The 26,691-nt window shown below is 40.4% G+C and overlaps 1 protein-coding gene across 1 annotated transcript in view; it reads left to right on the top strand.

The window, feature by feature from the left end:
- Positions 1-331: 331 nt before the first annotated feature.
- LOC144689126 (nucleolar protein 4-like) overlaps positions 332-26,691 on the top strand; it is an 88,144-nt gene continuing 61,784 nt past the window's right edge. Inside the window, exon 1 of the mRNA XM_078556265.1 lies at positions 332-1,000. Within this exon, the coding sequence (XP_078412391.1) occupies positions 716-1,000 (285 nt within the window). The 5' untranslated portion in view covers positions 332-715. The remainder of the gene's footprint in view (positions 1,001-26,691) is intronic.

The following is a 26,691-nucleotide window of genomic DNA, read 5'->3' on the forward strand; positions in this document are numbered from 1 at the left end:
CATACGTTCTTTGCAGGGGGAAAAAGAAACAAGACATTTTAAATTCTAATGCTACGAGTTGCTATCATCCAAGCTAAAAGCAATGTGCTTTGCCTTTGTTACAGGCTGTAGAGGTGCGCTGCACAGTAAAAGAGCCGAAACCCTGAGGACTGACTGGCCCCTCTGCTCCATTCCCAGCCCACGCAGGCGCACTCCGCCGCATTCCTAAATGGGACATCTGGCCGTGACATCATTGATTGGCTGTCACCCGAGAAACTTTTGTCACTGCGTCCAATCAGGTCACCGGGTGAGAAGAGGAAGAGGAAGGGGGGCTGGACCAGGAACAGAGACCCCTCTGGAGGCGCATTTCCAACACTGCACCATCACCTAGAGCGGCTCATCCGGACCCTAGAGCCAGCCCCAACCTCTCACCAAGTGGCTCCAATCCAGCCCATCCAACCTGCAACAAGCTGTTCTTCCACAACTAGATCCGCTGCTTCAATGGCACTGACCATGCCTGGACATCAGACTGATTGATCCGGACGATCTGTGTAAGCTTGTGTTGCAATTTTTTGGGGGTGGTGAGGAGATCCTCCGCAAAAAAAAAAGGTACCGAAGTGCTCACAAACTGAGCCGATCTCTTTTTTTTAAAAAAGGGGGGATTTTTACGGAGGTGTAAAGATTCTGCACTCTCCACAACCCCCCCCCCCCCCACCCCCCTCATTCTCCTTTTTACATGGCGAACAAAGCGATCGATTGGGAGAGCAGCGGGGATCGCGACATGTACGGTCACTTTCAGGACTGGTGTCTGAGGACCTACGGGGATTCGGGCAAAACAAAGACGGTCACTCGGAAAAAATACGACCGGATTGTGCAGCTCCTGAGCGGAGTCGAGCTCAGCACGGTCGATAATGCCAAATTCAAATTTTGGGTGAAATCGAAGGGATTCCAGCTGGGGATGGGCGATCAGAAAAAGGGTGCAGCCGGAAAACCAGCGGTATACGTACCAGTAAAAACAACGGTTAGTCTCCAGAGTGGGAAATTTATTTATTTATATCTGATCAATCAATGTTTTGTCTGTCTTAAAGTCTGGGTAGTTACTGTGCTGTGTAATATTTTAGGCGGCCCTCTCTCTGGCTGTCACGTACTGATTTGCATGACTGCTTAGTGTTGAACACCTGGCCACTGTCTCCATGTAAAATAAGGTAAATAAATAGTCCTTCCAAATGTTGGAGCCCTGCATCTAAACTCTTTAAAAAAAAACATTGCTAGATATTCAGGTCTTTTCAGAGGAAAACAGATACAGCCGTAAGGAACTCTTCCAAATAAAGACGAAATCTGTAGCTCTATGTGCTCATTGAACTGCAAAATGGTATATTGCAAGTTTGCATGAGTTTCCAAATTGCGTCCTAGCCAGTATAGCACAGCATCTATTTATAGGAGGGGTGAAGTCAGCGATTCGCCTATTTCATATTTTTGGAAGGTTAATGGGCTGTGGAACAACTGATGGGAATTTGTCCGGGATACAAAAAAAAATTGAAGAGCACAGTGGCGATAGGTCGATGTTCCGGAATACCATTCTGCAGTGATGTGCTGTCATGATGCCCCCTGGCATATATCAACTGTTTCCTGCTCCCTCTACCCATCAGTCTCCGTGTTTCTCTCTCTCTCTCCTGATTTATTTCTGTAGCTTTTTAAAAATATGTAAATTGTGCTTACATTTATTTTTCTTATGTATTACCATCAACTGTCTCTGCCCCATCATCTTTATTTTTATCCAGTGCCATCTTAAATGGTATGGATTCTGTGACCAGTCTCAACCTCCCTCTCTGACACACTCCTGTTAGTCAGGTCTTCCGTTTTCTTATTTGGAAGAACAGGGGATCCTTTTGCTTTATGTAAAACGAATGGCAGTTTCAGGAGCGGAACACGATCCATTGGACGATTTAAAAGTCAATCCTACGGATCTAGAGGTGCCCAACCTAGGTTGTTAGTTTCCCTTCCTTTTTCGTCGCTTCGCCGTGTTTTCCTTATCCCCACCCCCCTCCCATTTGTTCAGCGCTTCTCGCTGCCTGCGGTAGTCACTAATTAGCCTGCATTAGCACTCTCCTGGCCAGGTAAATTGCACTTGGATGAGCAGTGCAAAGCACCAGCTCTCCTGTTCATTATAATTAGCTAAATGAGCCAGTCCTTGGAGAGCAGAGCAGCGGAAACCACAAGTGGAAAACAGAAAGACGCCTGGGACTGAAATGAATTAATAGGGGAAATTGGGAACCAATCTCAAAGGGATGTTTTTTTGAATGGGTATTTTTGTGTGAATATGTAGAGAGATTATTGACACAAATAGTAAATTAATGTAGGGTAGATCATTTAGCGCGAACCTTTTGGCTCTTCCAAGAGTAGTCACGAAATAGGTAAAATATAGACAGAATGGAAGTCAGGCTGTGGTACATTGGATGTACTTCGTTGCCAGGCAACAAGCTCTGCGTCCCAGCTCCTAATTCTGTGCGGGAGGCCAAGTGGGTATTGACAATAATATTCTGCACTTCATTTCTGTTAGAAGACACTCACTTAAGTGTTATTTCCGCTGCAAGTATATCCACTCTTTTTGAAGCTAGATTTTATGCACCGGTTTAAAATTAAATATTGACAGTAGAATTGAGTCATGCGTGCAGTATGCTGGTGTGTTTGCTCTTTGACAGATTTTATTGTGTCTTTGCTGTTGACTACTTAAACGGACCAATTCACTTTGGTTGATGGAAGTCAACTAAATTTCTGGGAATCTTTGTGCAATTTATAAATTAGATTAATTTATACGCCTGAAGACTGTTACAATTCTGTTTCCAAGCTGGTAGGTAGGTTTGCTTTATTGCATCGAGTTCTTTTTTTGAGGTAAATCATGTTGGAGGGGATAGCTTTGACATGTGATCCAATTTGCCAGGTGGATAAAAAATTGTGTTTGTGAAGAGTAGAGACAGAAAGGAGGTAGTAACATCCCGCAGTACTGAAGTCAGTGAATATGATTTTATGTGTAAACATCAACTCAAATCCAGGAGTTTAATTAAGAGGACTCTAGCCCGATAAGTTAAATGAAAACGCTTTCCTACAACCATACAGAATGGGCGGGGCCAACAGTTTACTGTGGCTGAATAAATCAAGTTCCGCTTTTATTATGTAGGATCCTGTGATTTTTTTTATTGTCTTGGCGTCTCTTTCCGTGATTCCATTGATTTATAATGACTGGAAAAGTCAAATTTCATTTTTATTTTCTGGAATTCAGAGTTTTATGTGTTTTAGGGGTGTCATTCCGTGATACCCTCCATTTGTAATTAGGCCCATTGGTTAACTGCAACCAAATTAGTCCAATTCAGTTAGTAAACGATTCGACTTCTTCATTTCCATCCATTTACTATGAGAAATGGAAATCAGTGGCCTTGACCATGCCAAATAACAACTCAACTAGTTATTTAGCCTTACCTGAACAATAACTTTGTTTCAACACAAATATTTAGTACTACATTTAGATATTGTACTACATCTATATCATGATTAAATATATAGAAATACATTTCAGGTCACAGTATTATCCCTTTCATTTATGCAGTGGTTCACATCTCTTTGATTATGTAATGCATGTCTGCCTTTTCAGTTTGATTCAATATGTAAAGATAAAAGCGATTTTGCACTAAAATGCATCGCAACATACCATCTCGATCTATATACAAATCTGTTCAAAATACATCGACGGAATTTTTAATATAGACAAAAATCATATTCGTACACCTCTTTTGAATACCTGACGCGCCACACACACAAAAAAAATCGAACTATAGCTCGGAGCAGCCCTTTGCACAGCTCCACAGTAAATGTGGGATTAGAGCTCGCCTGCCAGGATCCTACTTCTCATCTAGACACTGGCGTTACCATAGAGACACTCATTACCTGTCTGCCTGGCAGAGTGGACCCAGGCACTCGGCTCCAGTCGCCTTTTCAGGAATTAACTTTAATGGGAGCCCTACCATCCCCGGCTCACGGTCATTTTTTTTTTACACACAGCGCTTTATTTACAGCTATGCTCAGGACAAAAGGCCCAAAGTGAAGTTAATTAAACAAAAGTGAAGGAGTAAGGGGCACCTAAATCCAGCAGCGGGGCAAGGTCGGCTGGCCAAAAGTACGTCAAGGCCCTGATAGATGATACCCCTGATGGCCACCAAAAAATAAATAAATTTGGTTTAAAAATAATCTGGCGGAGTGACAGGACAAGCAGACTAAAACAACAAGCCAACATTGGTCTGTTTACAGCGGGCGGTGAAGTACTTTGGGCGGGGGGGGATAAAAGTAAATAGAAGTAAATAAAAATAAACGATCTTTGCTGGGTAATGATGTTCAAAGCATGATTACAAAGCAAAGGAAACCATGAAGCACACAGAAGAGACTGTATTTCCAAAACTGTTTGAATGAAAATTGAAATTATAATTGTGTATTATTTTAAAACTCACACTTAAAAAAAAAAGCCAATTATATTCCTCACGGTCCCCGTTGAGGGCAGCTGCTCTTCCAGGTTGATGAGAAATTTCATTTTCGTCAATTATGTAATATTAATGGTCCAGACAGGACCTGGGCCTAAATAGGCAAAAGAACATTGAAAACTTATTCAGAAAAAGCTCATAAAAATACTCAGCCTTGTCAGGCAACAACCGAGGCAAACCAACACAGGCAGGCAACATTTCAGGTCTGAGTCCCTCTCTCAAAACCTGTGTTTCCCGCCTTTTACTGAGTTCTGGGCTTGCATAGACTGCTCTGCAAAGCCCATTAAATAATTCAAGGACAGAAATAATACTGTTGGAATGAAATAACAAACTCCACGGCCGGCAGAAGTGCGAAATTGAAAAACACGGGGAAAGAGAAAACGCTATGGGCCCATTAAATTCTCGCCCAAATTGCATTCAAATCCTTAGGAACTCTTCCTGGTGCTTCCTAGCCCCGCAGTTCGTTCTGAAATTAATACCTCCATTCCCAATAGCAGCAAGGTTAAAAACGAACGTACGATACACATTATCTTAAGTATTACAAAACATAAAAGCAGGCGTTAAATCTTTGTAATAAAACAGAAAAAAAAGCTGCATATACGCAGCAGCTCTGGTGGCATCTGTGGCGGGGGGAAACAAAAGTTCACATTTCAGGTCTGTGACCTTTCATCAGAACTGAGAAAAATCAGAGATGTAATAGGCTTTGAGCAAGTGACAGAGGAGAGGATGGGAAGAACTAAAGGAAAGGTACAGGATGGAGGGCAGGAGAGTTAAAATGATTAGGTGCAAAGTCAAAGGGAGTGATAACAGTTCAAGTAAAGAAATAAAAGGTATGTCTATCAAAAGTGTGAATGGCAGGATAGCTGTCCTCTGAACACAAGGTAAATAAATTAAGAAAGAAAGAAGAGAGAAACTAACCAAAAAAAGGAACACAATAGGAGTAGGGATTATGATCTAAATTGTTGAACACAATGTTTGAGTCCCGGAGGCTGTAAAGGGTCCAGTCGAAAGGTGGTGTGATGTTCCTCAAGCTTGAGTTGAGCTTCATTGGAACACTGTTACAGGTCAAGGACAGAAAGGTCAGAGCAGGAGCAAGGTAGAGAATTAATTTTCTTAATTTCTGTCCTTGGCCTGCCAAAGAGTTCCAATAAAGGTCAACACAAGCTTGAGGAAAAGCACCTCATCTTTCAACTGGGCACTTTCCAGCCTTCGGAACTCAACATTGAGTTCAACAATTTTAGATCATAACCTCAGCCCCCACTTTGTTTGTGTTTTTTTTTCTTGCTGGTTTAGTTTTTCACTTGTTCCTTTCTTAATTCCTTTACTTTGTGTTAGATGGATGCTGTCCTGCTATTCATGCCTCCTCTAGGCACAACATTTGTTTTTTCGCTTGTCCCATTTCCACTCTTTGGTTTTGCACCATGAAACCTTTTGCCATTTAATGTCTCCTACCCGCTACCCTATCACAGACCTTCCCTCCTGTGCTTCTTCCCACCCTCCCCCGACACTTGCTCAAAACATATTACGTCTAACTTTTCTCAGTTCAAATGAAAGGTCACAGACCTGATCTCACTCCACAGATTCTGCCAGACCTGCTGAGTATTTCCAGCATTTTTTTTATTTCAGATTTCCAGCAACTACAGTATTTTGCTTTTATTTTAAATGCTGGTCCCTTATTCAAGGAAAATGTGTCATCCTGGAAATAATATGCTTCTTTGTCACTGTTTCAGCAGACATTTTAACCCATTCAAAGTATATGGTTGGTGTCTGTGTCAAAGAGTGGAGAAAAGAATCTCATAAGATTGTGTTAAGCATTTGTCCGCTAATACCACCAGAAGTTTCCAGCTTACAGAACCCTCCTTTTCTAAATTACAATGCAATAATGCTGTTTCATTTGCATTATTTTAATTTAAAATGTTGTTTAATTTAAAACTGTTCTTCTGGATCAGCACAGTAAACAAGGAACATTAGCTAACTTATATAAGATTGTGGGTCAGACATCAGCTTTGCAGTGATTTGTGGTATTTCTGTGTCACGTATTATTTAAGAAATTCAGTTGAACTGCCTCTTTTGGTATGATGCAAAGTTTTTGAGTGCATCGGAACAAACTGAACAAAGGAAGAAAAAGTAGAGTTGAGACAGAAATAAATAAGTTCCTTTGGAAAAAAGTGAGCTGAAATGATGGATCAGATCAGATCCTATCCTGATTCCCAAACACACTTCCTAAGACACCATCCTACAGTGGTTGGACTTTACATTTGGCACAGTGTAGCTCCAGATCAATGCCCAGATGGTCCACTGGATTTCATGGAGACTTTAAAAACACTGAAAAATAAAGTCATACTAGTAGATACAATAAATCCTTGGTTGTTTATTGCTGGTCTGTCAACTGCATGTCACGCACCTCAGACGCAGACGTATGATGCATATGATGGTAATCATTGCAAAATCAACTTTTCATGATTTATAGACAAAGTTTCCAGGTATTCATCTGGGCCATCTTGCAGAATGGATGTATAATTGGCAAATGAGCTTCAATATAGATAAGTGTGAGGTGGCATATTTTGGTAGGAAGAATAAGGTGGTCACATATTCCTTGGAATATAAGTGTCTAAATAGGGTAGGGGAGCAGAGAGAACATGGCACAAATAACTAAAAGTAGCTGCAAGGGTTTGTAAGGCCATTTAAAAAACACAAATCACTGGGGTTCATTTCTAGGGGGATAGAAATGAAAAACAAAGAAGTTGTAAATTTATATAGAACCTTGGTTAGACTACACTTGGAGTACTGTGAACTGTTCTGGTCTCAATATTATAAAATAGGAAAAAAGAGGCCCTGGGATGGTGCAAAAAAAAAGATTTACTAGATACCAGAACACAGACCTATCAGTACACCACCACCTTTCTCAAGGGCAATTAGGAATGGGCAATAAATGCTGGCCTAGCAAGTGACACCCACAGCCCAGGAACAAATTAAAAAAAGGAAAGATTGAACAGGCTGGGGCTATTTTCTCTCAAAGAAAAGAAGTGTCCTGATGGAGATCTTTAAGATTTGAAAGAGATTGATAGGGTAGAAGTGGAGAAGATGCTTCCACTTGCAGGGATGATCAGAACTAGGGTCTATGGATATAAGTTACATATAAGGTACTAGTACATCCAATAGGGAATTCAAAAGAAACTTCTTTACCCAGATATTGGCGAGAATGTGGAACTTGCTATGCCAAGGGGTAAGTGAGTCAACTAGTAGAGATGTATTTAAAGGGATGTTGGATAAGCATATGAGGGTGCAAGGAACAGAAGGATAGGTTTGGTGAAGAAAGGTGGGTGGATGCTCAGTGGAACATAAACACTTGCATGGTTCTGTTGAGTTGAATTGCTTTGCTTATGTGCTGTAAATACTATGTACTAGTATCTAAATATTATGTAATAGTATGTAATCTTTACATTTCTGAGGAGACGGAACAGTTAGCTCTTTATTAGCTTTAGGAATTTCTGTGGCATTTGGCTCTATGTGTATGTAAAATTTTTAAGTGTGAATAAGTAAAGTTTTGCTTTGCCTGGACAAGGCATAATATGTAGACCACCATAGCTTGATGCTGCGCTCAAATTACTCACCACAAAATATGAATAGCCTTTAAGTTCACTCTCATTTGACAGATAAATCATTTTTCATTATATTTTCACTGTTATTAATCATTCAAACCAAATGCCAGCCACAGCTTTTATTTGGCATTTATCAAATTGTTGACTCATACTTGCTGCAGAATCAATGCTAACCATGTTATAGTTTCTGGTTAATATATTTTCACATTTAAAACAGCAGTTTGGTACAACATGGGCCAATTCAGTTATTACTTAGGGAGTAATTGTTCAATCATAAGTGTGTCCTCTGAAAGAAAGTAAGGAGCACAGGCACTTCCCTAGAGAGGAAGGAAAATCACAGGTCAGAACATTCTGTATTACGCTGGCAGATAGCATGGACAATGCTTCAAAAGCAAAAAAAAAAGGGGACAACGACTAACAGTGTCTTTTTCATGTTCATTGTTAGGGAGTGATTTTGTGAGACAAGCGGAATCTTAAGAAAGAAGGAAAATAATGTAGGTACGGAGTATGGGTCTGATAAATGTTTGCTCAATCAATAAAAATATAACCAATTTTTGAGGGACCTCAAACATAAATTAGGAGTGTCATATTTACAGTGATAACTTATATCTTTATCACAGGGACCAGCCACAATTGTCAGATTGTCAAATTGGCACGGCATGCACAACATATCCTGAGGCAAGGACGGGCTAAAATTGCCTATTTTCCTTTTGGCGTATTATCAAACATTTAAAAAATGGGTTTGAATTATTTGAATTACCAGACGGTTCCAAAACTCCCTGGCTGCATGAAATAGCTGACATCTGGCAATGTGTACGAAATATCACAGTGGAGGATCTATGAATTTGTACACTGTTAAAGCATGCCAAAATCTCAGTTTAGTGCAAGTGAGGTCATTGCTGCTGACTGTGTGGGATGTGTGAGGGACCAGGAAAAGAAGAGAATGGCCTAGAATTCACGGCCAAAATTATGGCAAATTTAATGCCCACGCCTTTGTTACAGAATCACAGAATGTAACAGCACAGAAGGAGGCACCAATGCATAAATCGTTCAGCAAACTGTGACAAGGATTCAATGGCCTGTGAATGGTGAATCACCATGGGTTGCTGGATGAGTTGCACTGCTTCCGTTCAAGAATGGCAGCTCACCCTCAACCTTACCAGAGTTTCAAATATTCCTGCATTTGCACATTATTTGCCAATTAAACTTGGCACAGAAAGTTAGGACTATTACTTAAACAGCATAAGTACTTTTTTAATGATGAGACTTATATTCCTACAATCCCTCTCAACCACTTCAGCCCAGAAAAGGATCAATTGAAATCATGGATTCTCATTCACACAGGTAGTAAATTATTGTTACAGAATCTTAAAAATGTAAAATGTAACTTTTTTCCTTTCCGTTCTGGTGAACAGAGAAGGCCTCACTGAAGGTCAATTGAGGCCTGATGGATAGAGAAATCTGGTACATCACCATGCCAAAGTTGGTTTAACTAAAGACTGCATTGGATACTTGAATCCTTCTAGGTTTCTGAGTACTTCTGTCTCTAATTGAATATTTCTTTCTCTCTCTCTCTACTTACCTTTCTTACCTGATTTTCACTCTGTTTCCTTTCCCATCATTATTCTGTTTCTTTCTCAATCGTTAAATCTCATTAGTCAATTGTCCCATTGTTCACCAAGGTCCCAAATGTCTCATTATCAGCTAACTTGCAGGACAAAACATTTTCAAGCTGAAGGGTGAGAGAAAAAGTCTAATGGATGGAGCATGCCACAAAATGGCCCTGCTCCAGTAAAACTTTGGCCATTTTTAAAAAGAGATAAAAGGAGAACTTAGGGAAGGTGGTGAGATGTATGAATCAGTCACCTCATTCAGATAGCTAAGAAAAACAATAATGTATTCTAGTGATAAAAGCCTATAGCTTTTTAAAATCATATACACTTAATTGTTTAAACTTATACTTATCAAGCTGAGAAATGTATGAATGCATCACAATTAACATTTATAAATATTATTATCAGAGCTACAAATATTAAATTGCATTGTGCATTGTGCAATTGCATTGGCTGCATGACACTGAGATACTAACTTGAGATATTTCACAGCTTTGTATTCCTATTTTATAATCTTAAATCTATGGATAAAAACAAACAATTAAACCTTAAATTATTACATCAGAACATCTTTACCAACATCATTTTAGAATGACCGCCATTCCTCTGACAGATGTAACAGACAACAGTTCTAACCTTTGCAAATATCTAGTTCATAACTCATATGTTTTAGGATATAAGTTTGAGTTTTAGGAATTAAAGTTTTAATTGTAGATAAATGGATGGGGGGGGTGGCATCTGATTGAGAAACTGTGATTAGCAACACTGAAGTAAATGCAATTCAAACAAGCTTGGAGTTAATTTACAGTTAAGAGCTAAACTATGTTTACCTTGCAAGGTTGGAACTGAAGTGTAAACACCGAACAATATATGACCCATTTCTGGACCACTTGGTAGAGTGAGGGTGTCTATCGTTACCTCAATGAAAGATACTAAAAACCACCAATCTGGAAAAGAGGGTCATAAAACTCCATTAGAGATATAAATTGTTCATATGGTTTCCTAGAATCAAGGAAAGTTCTGGAATCAAAATTTGGCATTTTCACCTGGGAACAGGCCATATGTGTCATCATGCCATAGAGAAAGTGATTCAACCTCGGTCAGAAGGTTCTTTTGTTTGATTTATCTGTGTGTGTTTGCTGGCTGAAGTTTGGGAACTGACAGAGGCAGTTGTAGCTTTGCTTTGGTGATGACTGCATCTCACCAGATTGAGAGAGCCAATAGGAGCTGATAATCTGCATCTCAACCAGAGGAAATACTCTGCATGGAATGTGGGTGAGCTATATCTCAGTTTGGGTTTAGCGAGGAAAAGGCAGCTGCAAGATTTGCTCTAGCTTGCAGCTAGGGGAAGAAATCTACAGTGGTCCTCACAAGCCTTGTGGCAGAAAGCAGTCAGCAGATTTAGCTTAGGAAGCTGTGGGAAGGCAGTTGGTTATCAGCCGGCACCTGAACAAGGTCCTGAGGCATCCACAGTCATGAGGTTGGTAAAGGAAAAGGTGAAGGGTCACGTAGCCAAAAGCTCATGTAAGGACTCCCATAGAATCTTACCTCAGAGGAATAGCTGGAATGCTAAGGCAAAGTAAATTCTGGAGGGCTGTGGCATACCTTTTGGTTTGGTCACAGGAAAGGTGAAGAACCTCCAAATTTTTGTCAGATAAGTGAACTCTTTGGGTGGAGGGGGATGTGGGGGTGGAAGTAAAAAGTAGAACTGAGTTTATGACGTAAGTCTTTGTAAACTATAGTGTTAAGTTACTAATGCTTACTTTGTTTAATTCTTTCTTATATTCAATAAAGTTTGTTTTTGTTTAAAAATGTGAAATCTTGTGGCATAGTTCTGTCAGTTAATTGCTGAGTGTTTGGAGTTCTTCCCTAACAGGATCATAATATAAAAGCATTTAAAAAGCATTTAATTGCTGTATTCCATTAAATTTATCAGCTGAATAAAAAATCTACTAATCACTCATAAATACACTGGAAATAAACCAACTGAAAAACAAAATGTCACCAAACATGAAAAAAAGTCAAATCATAGCAAATGGCCCATTTAAAAAAAAGAATCATCTTGATTTAAAATTAAAACAAATGCTTTCAGTTAAAAAAATACCTTTAAGCAACAATCAGTTATATATTACCATTATGGTCAATTTTCAATTAAATAAAGTTCAAAATCAATGCAATACGTTATTTTCAGGTCAGCGGTACCAGCTTCTCTCTCCAAATGTTTTCCAATATTGCCCATCCCTACAAATTTTGTTCAGAAACACTTTCCTTCCAGTATATTTCCAGGTAGTAACTGAGAATTTTCCTCTCCAAGGTTGTAACTTGGTTCTTGGTCCTCAGGGAAGTAATAGCTACTTTGAATAAGAAAAAAAACACTTCCAACTAGGTCCATCAAAGAAACAACAATATCCTTTTTTTTTCACAACAGCATCCCTTGCAAGGGAAGCAACAACATCAGCTTCTCTCCACACCCTTTGCACTGGTAACCACTTCCCTTCAGATCCCTCTTGGTGACAACAGCTTCACTTAATATTGATAGCAGAGGTTTCCATTCAGGCCACTTTTTTCCAAGTCCTTTAAATAGGGGCAGTTTTCCTCCAAATACATTTCTACCATCCTACTTCCAGGCAAACCTGTGTTTTGTTCATTTCATTTAAAGAAATCCTGCTGTTTTCAAACTATTTGGATTGGTCATTTGATTTAAATTGATAATGGGACATCTATCTACATTACAGAAGTATCTAGTAATATGAGCATGCTAATTGTGGTCTGGATATTTGCTAATTTGGTTTGGACCTCAGCAGACACAAAAGTAATTTCCTGCTATTTGTGTTGTATGAATTTTGTTCAAAAAAAGAAATACTTGCATTGCATTTATGCAATGCCTGCTGCAACCGAAGGTCATAAAGTGCTTTACAACCAATAACGTATGTTTGAAGCGTAGTCACTGTTGTCATGTAGGAAATATGGCAGCCAATTTGTACACAGCAATATATCTTAAACAGCAATATGATAATGACCAGATCATGTTTCTGTGATAATGATTGAGGGATAAATGTTAGCCAGAACATCAAGGAAAACTCCCCTGCCTTTCTTTGAAATGGTGCCACGGGATCTTTTACATCCACCTGTGAGGGTAGACGTGGCCTGAGTTTAAAGGCTCATCTGAGAGATGGCACCTCTAACAGTGTAACATTACCTTGGTACTGCACTGGAATTTCAGCTTTGATTTTTGATCACAATCTTCTGATTCAGAGGCAAGGGTATACAAGTGGAGGGCATTAATGGATTAAGTACCTTGAGCACATATAAAGAGAGATTTCTGGGACATCGGGTGTTGACTAGGAAGGAGGCAGACATTTATAATGTTACATCCTGTAAATAAGTCTAGTGTTAAGTAAAAGATTGGTGTCTGGTTTCCGACTTCACCATCTGACTTCAGAATGAATTAAAATGGTAGCAAAGGATGGTTGCCTAAGGATGAAGATTGGAAACTAAGAATTTTTTTTCAGGTAGAAAATTGTAATCTGAGTTACTTTTATGAAGAATGTCTGAAAGCAAGTATGAATTGTCAGGATATGGTTACCCACTTTTGATCTCTGAATTTGAACCTTATGACCAGTGGAAAAATGAAGTGGATATGCGGACACAGGTTATGTCTTTACTGAAGAGAAAACAAGGTACTGTATGGTCTTAGCATTGTGGCTTCCTAATAAATGTAAAATCAGAAGCAAAGTATTTTGTGAGCTGGATACCTGTCAGTTGGATACTGAGGAAGGTTTGGCTCTTCTACTAATCTTCATGGATGAAATGTATAAGAAAGGTGATTGATTAGATGTCTATGAGACATGGTCAGACTTTGATAGATTTCGAAAGACAGAGGAATATATCCTGGACTTTAACAGACTGTATAAAAGATTGCTTATTCAGTGCTGTCATTTGAATTGCTGCATTGTGCTAAAATGTCACATATGGATAGGCTCCTGGTCTTAACTGGCGTTCAATTCTCAGAAAAATACATCCTTTGGGATCAAATGTCTAATGCTTTAAAAAATGCCTGGGAAAGCAGTCACTTCCAGCAGCTTCAATGGCGCAAATGGGTTTTCAGGCTTCTTTGCTGTGGTGATCAAATGTTTTTGTGTGGTTATGTCACATTTGAACTGGGGATTTTGTTCATGACAGACATATCCTTTATTCTCTCATGGGATGTGGGCGTCACTGGCAAGGCCAGCATTTGTTGCCCTTGAACTAAGTGGCTTGCTAGGCCATTTCAGAGGGTAGTTAAGAGTCAATCACATTTCTGTGAGTCACATGCAGGCAAGACCAGGTAAGGACGTCAGATTCCCTTCTCTAAAGAACACCAGTGAACCAGATGGGTTTTTACGACAATCAATGATAGTTTCATGGTAACTATTACAGAGGCAAAACTTTTAATTCCAGATCTATTAATTGAATTTAAATTCCACCATTTGTCATGGTGGGATTTGAACTCCTACCCCACCGAGCACTAGCCTGGGCTTTTGGATTCCATTGCACCATCATCTCCACCTAGATCGCTAAGGATGTATTTATATCTAAATATCTCAGACAATACCTGTTTGTTTCAAATGTGCATGTGAGTGAATTTCAGGACAGTTAGATGGATTGGAAACCTCCCCACCAGCAGCCCCTCTCCCCAACAAAGGATGTTGCCCCCCTTTATATCTGAAAGTGTATTTTCAAAGGATTGTTGATTATTCTGACCTTTACTCATTCTATTTATGGGTTACAGTGTAATTTTAGTATTGTTGTTATGCAAGCAAATGTTACATCCATTTAAGCAAATCCAGCTTCCGTAAATATCAATGAGATGATTGACCAATGAGCTGAGGGAGGAATGTTGGCCCGGACTCAAGGAGAATGCCTTGGTTTTCTTTGAGTAATGTCATATAATCTTTAACGTCCACCTTTACAGGCAGACAGGGTCTGGATTGTTGATTATGCCTAAAGTGGAAACTCTACTCCAATATCTCTAGTTTTCTTTTATTAAACTAATGTTGTATTTTATAATTTTATTCTCTTTTTATACAATTGTAGGTTGAAAGCTACATTATTTATCCAATTTTGCATTTTCTTTGTTTTGACTGCTGCATTTTTTGCCATATGTGCCAAATTATCTAAACCACCAAGATTGAAACTGACTGCAGGTTCCCAGGGTTTAGATTTTTCATTGCCCTGATTCTGTTCACAGACTGAACAATATTAAATATGTAGACCAATGTAAGTGCTATGTATTTTCCCCAGCAAAAAAATGAGATTTTCATCATGCGTTGTGAATCTTATTTGTGAAATAAATTCTTCTTCAGTGTTTCTTTATCTTGTCGCCAATCACAATGACTGCCCACCACTGGCATTATCCTGTGGGGGAGGTGGTGCGTAGTGGTATGGCCACTGGCTGGTAATCCAGAGACAATTAAACAACTCACTGGAGGAGGAGCCTCCACAAATATCCCCATCCTCAATGATGTGGGAGCCCAGCACATCAGCGCAAAAGATAAGGCTGAAGCATTCTCAACAATCTTCAGCCAGAAGTGCCGAATGGATGATCCATCTCTGCCTCCTCCGGAGGTCCCCAGCATCACAGATTCCAGTCTTCAGCCAATTCGACTCACTCCACCTGATATCAAGAAATGGCTGAAGGCACTGGATACTGCAAAGGAAATGGGTCCTGACAATATTCCGGCAATAGTACTGAAGACTTGTGCTCCAGGACTTGCTGCGTCCCTAGCCAAGCTGTTCCAGTACAGCTACAACTGGCATCTACCCGGCTATGTGGAAAATTGCCCAGGTATGTCCAGTACACAAAAAGCAGGACAAATCCAACCCGGACAATTATTGTCCCATCAGCCTAGTCTCAATCATCAGTAAAGTGATGGAAGGGGTCATCAACAGTGCTATCAACAGCACTTGATAAGTGGTCAAGTGTCCACCATCCTCACTGATGCACAGTTTGGGTTCTGCCAGGGCCACTCAGCTTCTGACATCATTACAGCCTTGGTTCAAACATGGACAAAAGAGCTGAACTCCAAAGATGAGGTGAAAGTGACTGCTGTTGACATCAAGGCATCATTTGACCATGTGTGGCATCAAGGAGCCCTAGCAAAACTGGAGTCAATGGAATCGCAGGAAAACTCTCCAAGTGATACCTAACACAAAGGAAGATGGTTGTGGTTGTCATCTCAGTCCTGGGACATTACTGCAGGAGTTCCTCAGGGTAGTATTCTAGGCCCAACCATCATCAGCTGCTTCATCAATGACCTTCCTTCCATCATAAGGTCAGAAGTGGGGATATGCACTGATGATTGCACAATGTTCAGCATCATTCGCAACTCCTCAGACACTGAAGCAGCCCATGTCCAAATGCAGCAAGACCTGGACAATACCCAGGCTTGGGCTGACAAGTGGTAAGTAACATTCACAACACATAAGTGCCTGGCAGTGACCATCTCCAACAAGAAAGAATCTAACCATTGCCCCATGACATTCAATGGCATTACCATCACTGAATCCCCCACTATCAACATCCTGGGGATGACCATTGACCAGAAACTAAACTGGACTAGCATATAAATACTGTGGTTACAAGCGCAGGTCACAGGCTAGGAATCCTGCGGCCAGTAGCTCACCTCCTGACTCCCCAAAGCCTGTCCACCATCTACAAAACACAAGTCAGGAGTGTGATGGAATACTCTCCACTTGCCTGGATGGGTGCAGCTACAACAACACTCAAGAAGCTTGACACCACCCAGGACAAAGCATCCCGCTTGATTGGCGCCCCTTCCACAAACGTTCACTCCCTGCACCACCGACGCACAGTAGCAGCAGAGTGTACCATCTACAAGATGCACTGCAGAAACTCACCAAGGCTCCTTAGGCAGCACCTTCCAAACTCATGACTGCTACCATCTAGAAGGACAAGGGCAGCAGATACATGGGAACACCACCACATGGAAGTTCCCCTCCAAGCCACACACCATCCTGACTTTGAAATATATCCCCGTTCCTTCTCTGTCGCTGGGTCAAAATCCTGGAACTCCCTCCCATCAGCACTGTGGGTTTACCTACACCACATGGGCAGCAGCAGTTCAAGAAAGCAGCACACCACTACCTTCTCAAGGGCAATTAGGGATGGGCAATAAATGCTGGCCTAGCCAGCAACGCCCATATCCCGGAAATGAATGATTAAAAAAAATTACAAAGATTTACCCCTATGAAGGATTGACTATGGTGTATTACAATTTAGCCTTTAATTATTTCTAGATAGTCTGTGCAACTTCCTACTGTGTATTTCAACACTTTATAAGAAGTGTCTTGCATATTCTCTGTGAAAGAACATTCAATTTAAGAGATATGTATCAACAGAGTTTTATAAGTAACTTCTAATCAGATTGTAATATGGAAATAACAAATAGAGAAAGGTCAAATAATCATCAATGAAGCTAAGTAGTAGATGGAAATGTGAAACATTTCAGTTACCATTATTGGAACCAACAAAATGAATATGCTATTTTCAAATACATTAATATATTTTGGGGGAATGATCCTATAATTACATAAAATTAAATGTGTGGTGATTGCTACCTTGAACATTGACTTAAGCTAGAACAGTCATTGTCATTTTTTTTCATACTTTTGAGATAAGTTAATGGTTTACACTCTGTGTGGTACCTTTTAGTTTGCTTTGAAGTATAACATAACTGGATATAGTTGCCCCCTCCGACTATATGGCTTGCACACAATTCAATAGCATATTGATAAAACATATTGTTGGAAAGTAATGTGACCTTACATGGATGCTAGTATAAATCAAGGGTGAAGCATGAATTGACTCTTAAGTGAAGCAAGTGAGCCTGTGCCCTAAGGAGTCTCACTCTGCTTCATTGCAGTGTCAGGTGTCACATTTTGAGGCTTTTGAACATTTTTTCACAGAACAAATTTGGAAATAAGTGTTTCAAATTAAAGTTAATTCACAGTTTTAATATCCTCAGAGCCAAATGCTGCAGCTGCTGAGACAAAGGGAGATTGATATGTTAATAAGCCAGGCAGTACTGTAGATGTTATCCAAATAGGGGGACAATCTGTAATTCATTGGCTCCTCTCAGACTCCCACCAGGCATTCACACCTATAGTTGGGAAGCAGCCCAGGAGGCATGTATACAACTGCATTGGGTCACCTTCTAAGAATCCATTCCTGGGGTCTGGGTGGGGGAGGGAGATAGCCAATCTAATTGACAGGTCTATCAGGCAACCATGGCTAGAGGGAAGTCGGAGGGACAGCCCTTCCTGTGAGGATGAGGACAAAGGGACATATGTCAGGAAGTGAGCCAATTTGAACAAAGACTGTGTGCGCAGCAGGGTTTGGTCTGATTTATACATTTAAGGTTCAGAGAAAAACTGACCAGAGAGAAAAATTCAAATATGAGCATTCTAACCACGTCGTACATTTTGCTTGCTTTATGTTTCTTGCGTGTGAAGTGCTTTGGAAAAAAAGTTTGAAAGAGATCATTCTGGCAACACGCTCCTGTCAAATCACGTGTATTTTATACAATAAACTAGCTAGTTAATTTTACATTAATCTCGTCTCACCAGAATGTTTTTATCAATTCTGCCTGCTGGAAGATTGGAGAATGGATATGTGCAAAAGACGTGGGGTGGCAATTTTCATCGTCTTTCCCGGCAGCAATGGGGCTGACCTTACCCCTCATTCTCGATCACGCTGTGCTTGTCACTGTTTTGTTTGGCACCATCAGAAGGACTGTTACATGTGGAATATGTAAATAAGATGTACATCGGACCCCAACAAGATTGAGGTACAAATGGAGGTGTGTACATTGTGCACATTCCACCCACTGGTCCTGGGCACAAAGCGGCCGAACCAGCGTTCCTTAAAGGAACCGCTGAATGCACCTTTGGAAACATTTGCATGGAGTGCACCTCCTGGTCCCATCTGCTCGTTGTACCTCTATTAACCACCACCCCAGCGCTACCCCATTGCCTCCTCCCGCCCTTTTTTAACTCACATTCGCTCCCTTCGAATTGCAAGCTGTGTCAGCGCTCACAGCTTATGTGCAAATAGAAATGAGGCCCGACTGTTAAAATAATTTGAACCTTTCATACGTCCCGTTGCCAAGGCTGATGCAACCCGCTAGGCATATTAGGCGGCTGCCCAGAGCGGCAAAATTTGCCGGGTGGGGGCGGTGGCAAAAACTGAACTATTCATGAAACTACACGAGTAAACGAACGGGCTTCAGCAGTGTGAATGAAAGGTTTAAGTCTACTGATGAACATCTACATAAAATGACATAAATATAAATTTCCATGTACTTTGCAGTCTTTCCCTAAATTTCACACATTTCTTTTCTGTTTATGCATCAGTTTTATAAATTTGTACATGTACATGATTATTCCAAAATTGCCGAAGGTTCGTCAAGGCACCCAATGCTTTTGCACAGGCCCTGCCTGTTGCCCTGTTGATATCTGCGAAATATTATCCGCGATATTCAGTTCATGGGAATATGGATGCGCTGTTAGATGCCCAGTTACCTATGAATAGGTATTGGGCAATGCCAGTTAATTCTGGAGTGCTAGAGATGTACAGTCTGTTCGCTGAGTGATCATTGCCACTGAACCCAAAACAGTATCTAAAGTAGATGTAAAATTTATATAATTGTTTACACACCTTACACCAGATTCAGATTGCATTCACGTTGTGAGTGCAGTGTTAATGTCAAGCAAACTGCTTAACGCTGATGCTGCAGTTGTAGTTTAACAGCTGCCTAAATAAAATATTTGATAGGCTCCTACAAATAAAAGATGACCAAATACTTAATGGTAATGTATTCAAACATATGAAAATTTCTGCTGGTCAGCTTAATTCTTGAAGAGAATTACTTAAGTATATATCGTCGTCATTAAACAAAACATTTGCATCATTAAAACGAGGGCTGCAATTGCCCATTACCTAAGCAGAGTTTAATTTCATGCATCAGGATTAGGTGCATAAAGTTTCATGGGTAGAATGCACTCCCTGTGTACGAAGTCAAACTGACCTTTGAGCACACAGCTGTGATTACTTTATTGTCCTGGAGACAGGTGTCTAGTTTGTACACAAACAGCAAGACTGGCACAGATTACAAAACAGATTATGTGTGAAATCAAATAAAAATACTGCATTTTAAACTCCTGATATGAAACTGTCCCTGACAGAAAATAAATGTTTAACATTTGGAAGTATATAAAAATAAATACATTCTACCTGACAACTCTTATTGGGCAGGAATTGATTTTGTTATCTTGTTTCAATATCTTATGCAAATGGTTTTAGTCCGTTGTAAGGTAGATGTCAGTATAATAATTTGGTTTTGCGAGGCCTGTACTAAATGTTTTATATTTATCTATATTAGCCTGCACACGCTTCCTGTCAGTTCTTAAAAGTAAAAATTCCTAAATTCACATTTATGATTGAAAGTGCCAAGGTAAATCAGTCATACTGTAATTACAACCTCTTTCCAGTGGAGATGCTCCAGCACGAATTATTGGTGGAGGTTTTAATAACAGTGTGACATGTTTACATAGGCAGTTTCAGTTATAAATATGGACAGCAATTTCTAATGGAAATGTAAAAATACAGAATGTATGAATTTTAAAAAAGGACTGAATTACATAGAATCATACAATACAGAAGGAGGCCATTTGGCCTTTATTGCCTGTGTTTACATTTTGAAAGATCCAGCCAATTAGCTTCATTTTCCTGCTCTTGTCCCGTAGGTCTGCAAATTTTGCCTTTTCAATTGCATATCCAATTCTATGGTCTTTGTCATAAAAACAGAAAATGCTGGAAATACACCTCAAATGTTAACTCTGTTTCTCTCACCACAGATGCTGCCAGACCTGCTGAGTATTTCCAACATTTTGTTTCAGCTTTCCAGCATCACAATATTTTGTTTTGATATTAGTCTCTTCTTTGTTTGGTTTATCCAATAACAGGATGTGGGCATCACTGGCAAGTCCAGCATTTATTGCCCATCCCTAATTGCCCTTGAGAAGATGCTGGTGCACCACCTTTTTGAATTGCTGCAATCCTTTTGGTGAAGATACTCCCACGGAAGGGAGTTCCAGGATTTTAACCCAATGATGACGAAAGGATGGCAATATACTTACAAGTCAGGGTGGCTTGTGACTTGGAGGCGAACTTGGAGCTGGTGGTGTTCCCATGTACCTGCTGCCCTTGTCCTCCTGGATTGTACAGGGTTTCAGAGGTGCTGTTGAAAAAGAGCCATGGCAATTTGCTGCAGACTATCTTATAGATTGTATGCACTGCAGCCATGCTGCTGGTGGTGAAGGGAATGAATATTAGAAGTGGTGCATATCAAGCAGGATGCTTTGTCCTGGATGGTATTGAACTTCTTGAATTCAGTTGGAGCTGTACTCATTGAAGTAGAGAGTATTCCATCACATGTCTGACTTGTGCCTTTAGGTGGTGGAAAGGCTCCGTGGAGTCATACTGAAAAATACCCAGCTTCTTACCTGCTTTTTCAGCCATGGCATTTATATTGCTGGTTTAATTAAGTTTCTGGTCAATGGTGACCCCAGGGTATTGATGGTGGGAGAATTCAATGATGGTAATGTCAATGAATGCCAAGGGGGGTGTTTAAGCTATCTCTTGTTGGAGATGGTCATTGCCTGGTACTTGTGTGGCACAAATGTTACTTGCCACTTATTAGCCAAAGCCTGAATGTTGTCCAGACCTTGCTATATGCAAGCACAGACTGCTACAATATCTTAGAAGTTGCAAATTGAACTGAACTCTGTAATTATCAGGAAACGTCCCCAGTTCTCATCTTATGATGGAGGGACAATCATTGATGAAACAGCTGAAGGTAGAACCTAGGGTACTGTCCTAAGTGATATACTCCAGAAAGCCAGCTGGTGAAGGGTAGACTGGAGCCAATCTTTTATATTCCTATGTTTATTTACAGAGTTCCACATTACAAGCATACACCTCCTAACTCAAGAGCCACTGTTTCAGTGTGTCTACTTATGGGGATTCAAGTGAATTACCAGTTCATACCCACCACCTGCATACAATTAAATACAATTAATATACAATTAACTGATCCCTTCTCTCTTTAAATAAAAAATAGAGTTAAGTGTACAACTAAAATTTCAAAAGAAATTAAATCTAAAGCTCCATATCCTCTTCAAAATATCACATTGTGAGACACCACTCCTCTAGGACCCCTAACAATTTCTTTGCACATGCAATTCCTTTTGTAAAACAATCATAAGGTTAATGACTTGCATCCACCCACTTCATTTTCAGGATTTCTTTTTCTCTCCAGCAGTTATTTCAAGCTAGCAAGGTCAATCTGTAAACTTCACTCAATCACACATTTTGTAGAGTGTACATTACCCCACAATGAATGATTAACTACATAACATTAAATGGATATACTATCTTTGGTATGCTCATTATACAGAATCTCTCTTATTTATTTGATAAATAGAATCCCAAATCCACCGCCCCCCACAAGAGCCAGTGTTTCAGCAGCCAAAGTACTTTGAACAACCCTTTTTATTTTCTTAGCTTCTTGAGCTAAAGGCAAACACTTCCCATTTTCATCCATCAGGAATATTATGAAACAAGCTGCACTAGAATACTTATCAAGAAGATTAGCAAATGAAGCATCACTAAAAAGAATGGATTCATATAATTTTGGTCACCTAAGGATGAAAACCTAAGTATGCATTTCTCCAGATTTATTTTTTAATGTTTTATTTGCCCATAAAACATTCTTGAATTTAGGTTGTTTCATCATAGTACCTAATTCCAACACATCAAAACTAGCATCTGATTTAGTCTGAGTGCTCAACCATTTCAACTGACCATTCAAGCTTCACAATTGCTCTAGCTCTTTATATAAAACATCACCTGTCTGTGAGGACCTTGTATGATTAACCAGGACGGAAGTAACAGTCTAAGTAGGAATAGGATTGGTGATTTAAAGTTATTCCAGACCTATTCTGCTTAACATTGAAACCAATATATTTAAAAGCCCCACAAGCCTGACTCCTAATTGTAAATTCAGTTTGAATCTTATTAATAACACATTTCTCATTTTGCAGTACCCTCCCTTAAGAAATCATCAACATGCATCATGAAGATGCCTGAAGGTTTTCCTTTGATACTAATAAAACATTGTGGTATCTGCCTTTTAGATGACGACATCTGATTTTCAGCAAAACAGATCTCACCAACAAATGCCACAACCTGGAAGTATCATTCAGATCACAGAAGCATTTGTTTAATTTCCATAGTTTTCCTTCTGCATCTGCTGACTCTTTGGGTGTTTTCAGAAATACTTCTCTGTGAAAAGCATCTTGCTGCGGAAATGCAGCTTTTATGATGATTGACCTACACTTCCAGGAACATGTGGCCAAAAGATTTCCAAGGTTACTTTTCCAGCTATGGGAGAGTCCACTTTAACATCTGAATTACCCAGTTGCTCTTTAAAACCTCTACAACTAGCTTCATTTTAGTCTTAAGTCCCATTTGCAAGTTTTATTTTCAGTACAAATCCACCTATTTGAAAAAGCTGATTTGCTCTTATCTGGAACTTCAGAATAATCTCCAAACTCTCCCCAACTATCTAATTCCCTCTGCTTTGTCTCTCTATTTAGCCTACCCTCAAGTTTATTGGCAGTCACGAAAACCTCATGATCATGGGGATTATGTTTTTATTTATGTTCTGCGACTGTTCTGTGGCCTTATTTTATGAGTAATCTATTCAAGTTACGGCCTTTGTGCTTTTATGTCCGTCAGGACTACTACTACAAGATTGCACTATTGGAAGCTCTTTCTTCAATACGAGATTTTTTTCTAACACGAGTCAGTTTGGACTCACTAACACTACTTGCACTGCACTTTTTTAGTAAATCCTAACATGTAAATGCCCATTCTTTCATCCCATTCTGCCAGTCCATGGACGTCGCTTCTTGGCCATCATCCTGTTCAATCAATATTTAAACGTACCAGTAGCTTTTCATGCTCATCCTGCTATTCACTGGAATATATATGATATCAGAGTTTCCACCCTAGGCAATTGGCCTTTGGATGTGATAGCTCTGTCCAGTGTGTCTTGACACACTCACATTACCATTATCTGGACCTTGATTTGCCATATTCTATTTCTCAGGATTTTCATCACCAAACACATGAGCACTTGAGGTACAAGGTGCCTCATTTACTTCTATAAGCTGCTCACAGTACAAGATTTTATAATTAATTCCAGTTGACCATGAGGAATGAGACGTAATAGTTTGATCGTCATGTTTGATAAGTGTTGTCTTACTACCACAGCCAATTACCTTAACAGGGCCTTTCCATTCTCTATGACTCTCCCTTTTATACTACACCACATCTCCTCAATTAACCTCTGTCTGGGATGGTCTTATACAATGCCTCGGTGCTCTCCGAATCTTCTCCGAGACCTCAGTCTTGATGAAAGCCAGTCTCTCCGCATGTAAAGTGTTCAAATGTGCAGAAAAACATGGAACTAAGCAGGAGGACCACCACGCAGCACAGAGGACAATTTGGGATTTTGTCCCAAAGGAGAATACCTTCTAAACACCTGGAGTGATATTTTTGCATGAACTGCCCATGCCAGGGTGGTTGATTAGCTAAAATTTCATGCAGCATTTCCTTGATCACCACATGATTCTTTTCACAGAGTCTATTCATGATTTTCCTGTTTTCATTCATGTCTCTGTACTCACCATTGACAAATTCTCTTCCGTTATCAGTCAGAAACATTGCCTACGTCCAGTGCCTATAGATTTCTCCATGATTTTGTCTATAACAACACTTGTGTCAATATGACATGAAAAGAAATCCAAAACTGTATGTATCAAAACTTTATTTTTAAAATGGACTTTCTTCTGAACCAAAAAAAAGGCTACTACAAGTCACATGACAGCAGGATTGGCTCTTTGTTCTGGAAGCTACCAACAAGAGTTACAAGAACAAAATAATCCTCCTTTCAATATCATGGACTCTCACGCCCAATTGTAAGGGCATTATAATCACAAAATCAGGAACTGGTAGATGGAAACTCGTTATATCTGCACAGCCGTTACCAGACCCATCTCACACCTGGGACTGTCCAGGTCCATTTCAAAAGGGGACCATTGAGGGGACAATGGACGTCATTTGCACCTTGATAAGCTTGCCCCTCTAGAAGAGTCAGGGGATCTGCCTAGGCAATGACCTGGAAACTCAGGCAAACCCTTTACAAACCATCCCCATGAGCATTGCTAAGATGAGCAGGGTGACATAGATAGGAAAGGCCCTCTACCTAGAATTGAAAGTATAAATGAGGGCGCAAGAGGTCCTCCTCAAGCCCGAAAAGATAACACCTGGCAAACGGTAGGTTCTCATTGTAATAAAATTGGACACTCCAGACGTGAATGTTGGTGGTTGAAAAGGTAGCCTGTGGGTCTAATAGGGCTCCATTAGAGCAGTCCCCAGAAGGACGCACCAATAGGTAGTGCAACAGGCCAGGCAGGGGGCCACACTGCAGAAACTTGCCCCTCGGAGGGTATGGCCCTATGTGTCACCGAGCTGGACAAACTTCCAAAGAGCTTTTGGAGTTTTGTTCTTTCAGGAACAGTGTCCCTGTAACTGTCCCAGGATGTGAGCAGGATCACTGTACTGCTCCCGGATACAGAGGCCATTCAGCCCTTAACGTTGGAGGGAAACATAAGCCTACCCCCAAACACCCCCCCCCCCCCCCAACCAACCGTTGAGGCCTCTCTGAAAGCCAAGGCACTGATCAGTGGAGTGGGAGGAGGACACATGTCTGACTCCCTCCATCGGGTCCACCTGTGGTGTGATATAGTCTCAGGTTCAGTGACAGTAGGAATTGTCCCTGAGTTGTCAGTAACAGAGAGAGACTTCCTACTTGGAAACAATTTGACTGGCAGTAAAGTGGTAGCTGGCAAAGGAAAAGAGGCTGAGAAAGCTGGAGAAAGCCAGCAGGAATCTGTAGAAGTGAAAGGAACCTCGAGAGATTTGGAAATCTTAGGGGGGTTGGGTGGGTGGGTGGGGGGTGGGGGGGATGGTGGGGGGGCGGTCGATAGAATCTGTAATGGTTGGAGTAGCTAAGACAAAGCTACCTGCATTTAAAAAAACCCAAAAACAACCAGCCGACTTCTGTCGGAGTACAGGGAGCTGCAGAATGTTCAGAGGGCCTAACGGATGAAATAGAACCTGTAACCATTGAGGTAGCTAAGAGAGAGCTGCTTGAATAAGCAAGCCTGAAGTTAGGCCAGTCCAGGAAAACAGACCGAAAGAATGACCCAGAAATTCGGTTAGTGGATACATTTTTCCCAGACTTAATCAAGGACCAGAGAAGTTTCAGAGCATAAAAGAGGGAGATACTCCAATTGAGCCTGAGGGAAAGCAAGTCGTTAAAATGGGAAAGGTGAAGGTTGAAGATCCGCCTGAAGTATTGCTTGTACAAACCTTCTTTCCAGATTTAAATAAGGATAGTGTGTTCACAAATAGATAGTTAATGAGAAACCTCACCCTGTTGAAGAGCCACAAGGGAGCATAGCAGGCACTGAACATCCACTTGGAGACAGAAGTGTTCCAGGGGACGTGGAAGAAGGTGTAGAACGCCCATTTCCAAGCCAAAGGAGTGAGCTAATGAGCCAATTAACTGTTTACCAGATAACTTCACGGTAGATTTAAATGGGGACTAGAGAAGCTCCCAAATAGACCATGAAAGAGTGAGAGTGATGCCTCACTTAGCTGAAGATCCACAGGGGAGTACAGCGGGATACCCTTCATCAGTCACACCTGCATCCTTTAGTAGAGTTTTTGGTCTTTGACAAGTAGCGTGAGCAAATTGTCTATGTAACTTTGAAAAC

The sequence above is a fragment of the Cetorhinus maximus genome, chromosome 13, assembly GCF_964194155.1.
Source record: "Cetorhinus maximus chromosome 13, sCetMax3.hap1.1, whole genome shotgun sequence".
Classification (NCBI taxonomy): Eukaryota; Metazoa; Chordata; class Chondrichthyes; order Lamniformes; family Cetorhinidae; genus Cetorhinus; species Cetorhinus maximus.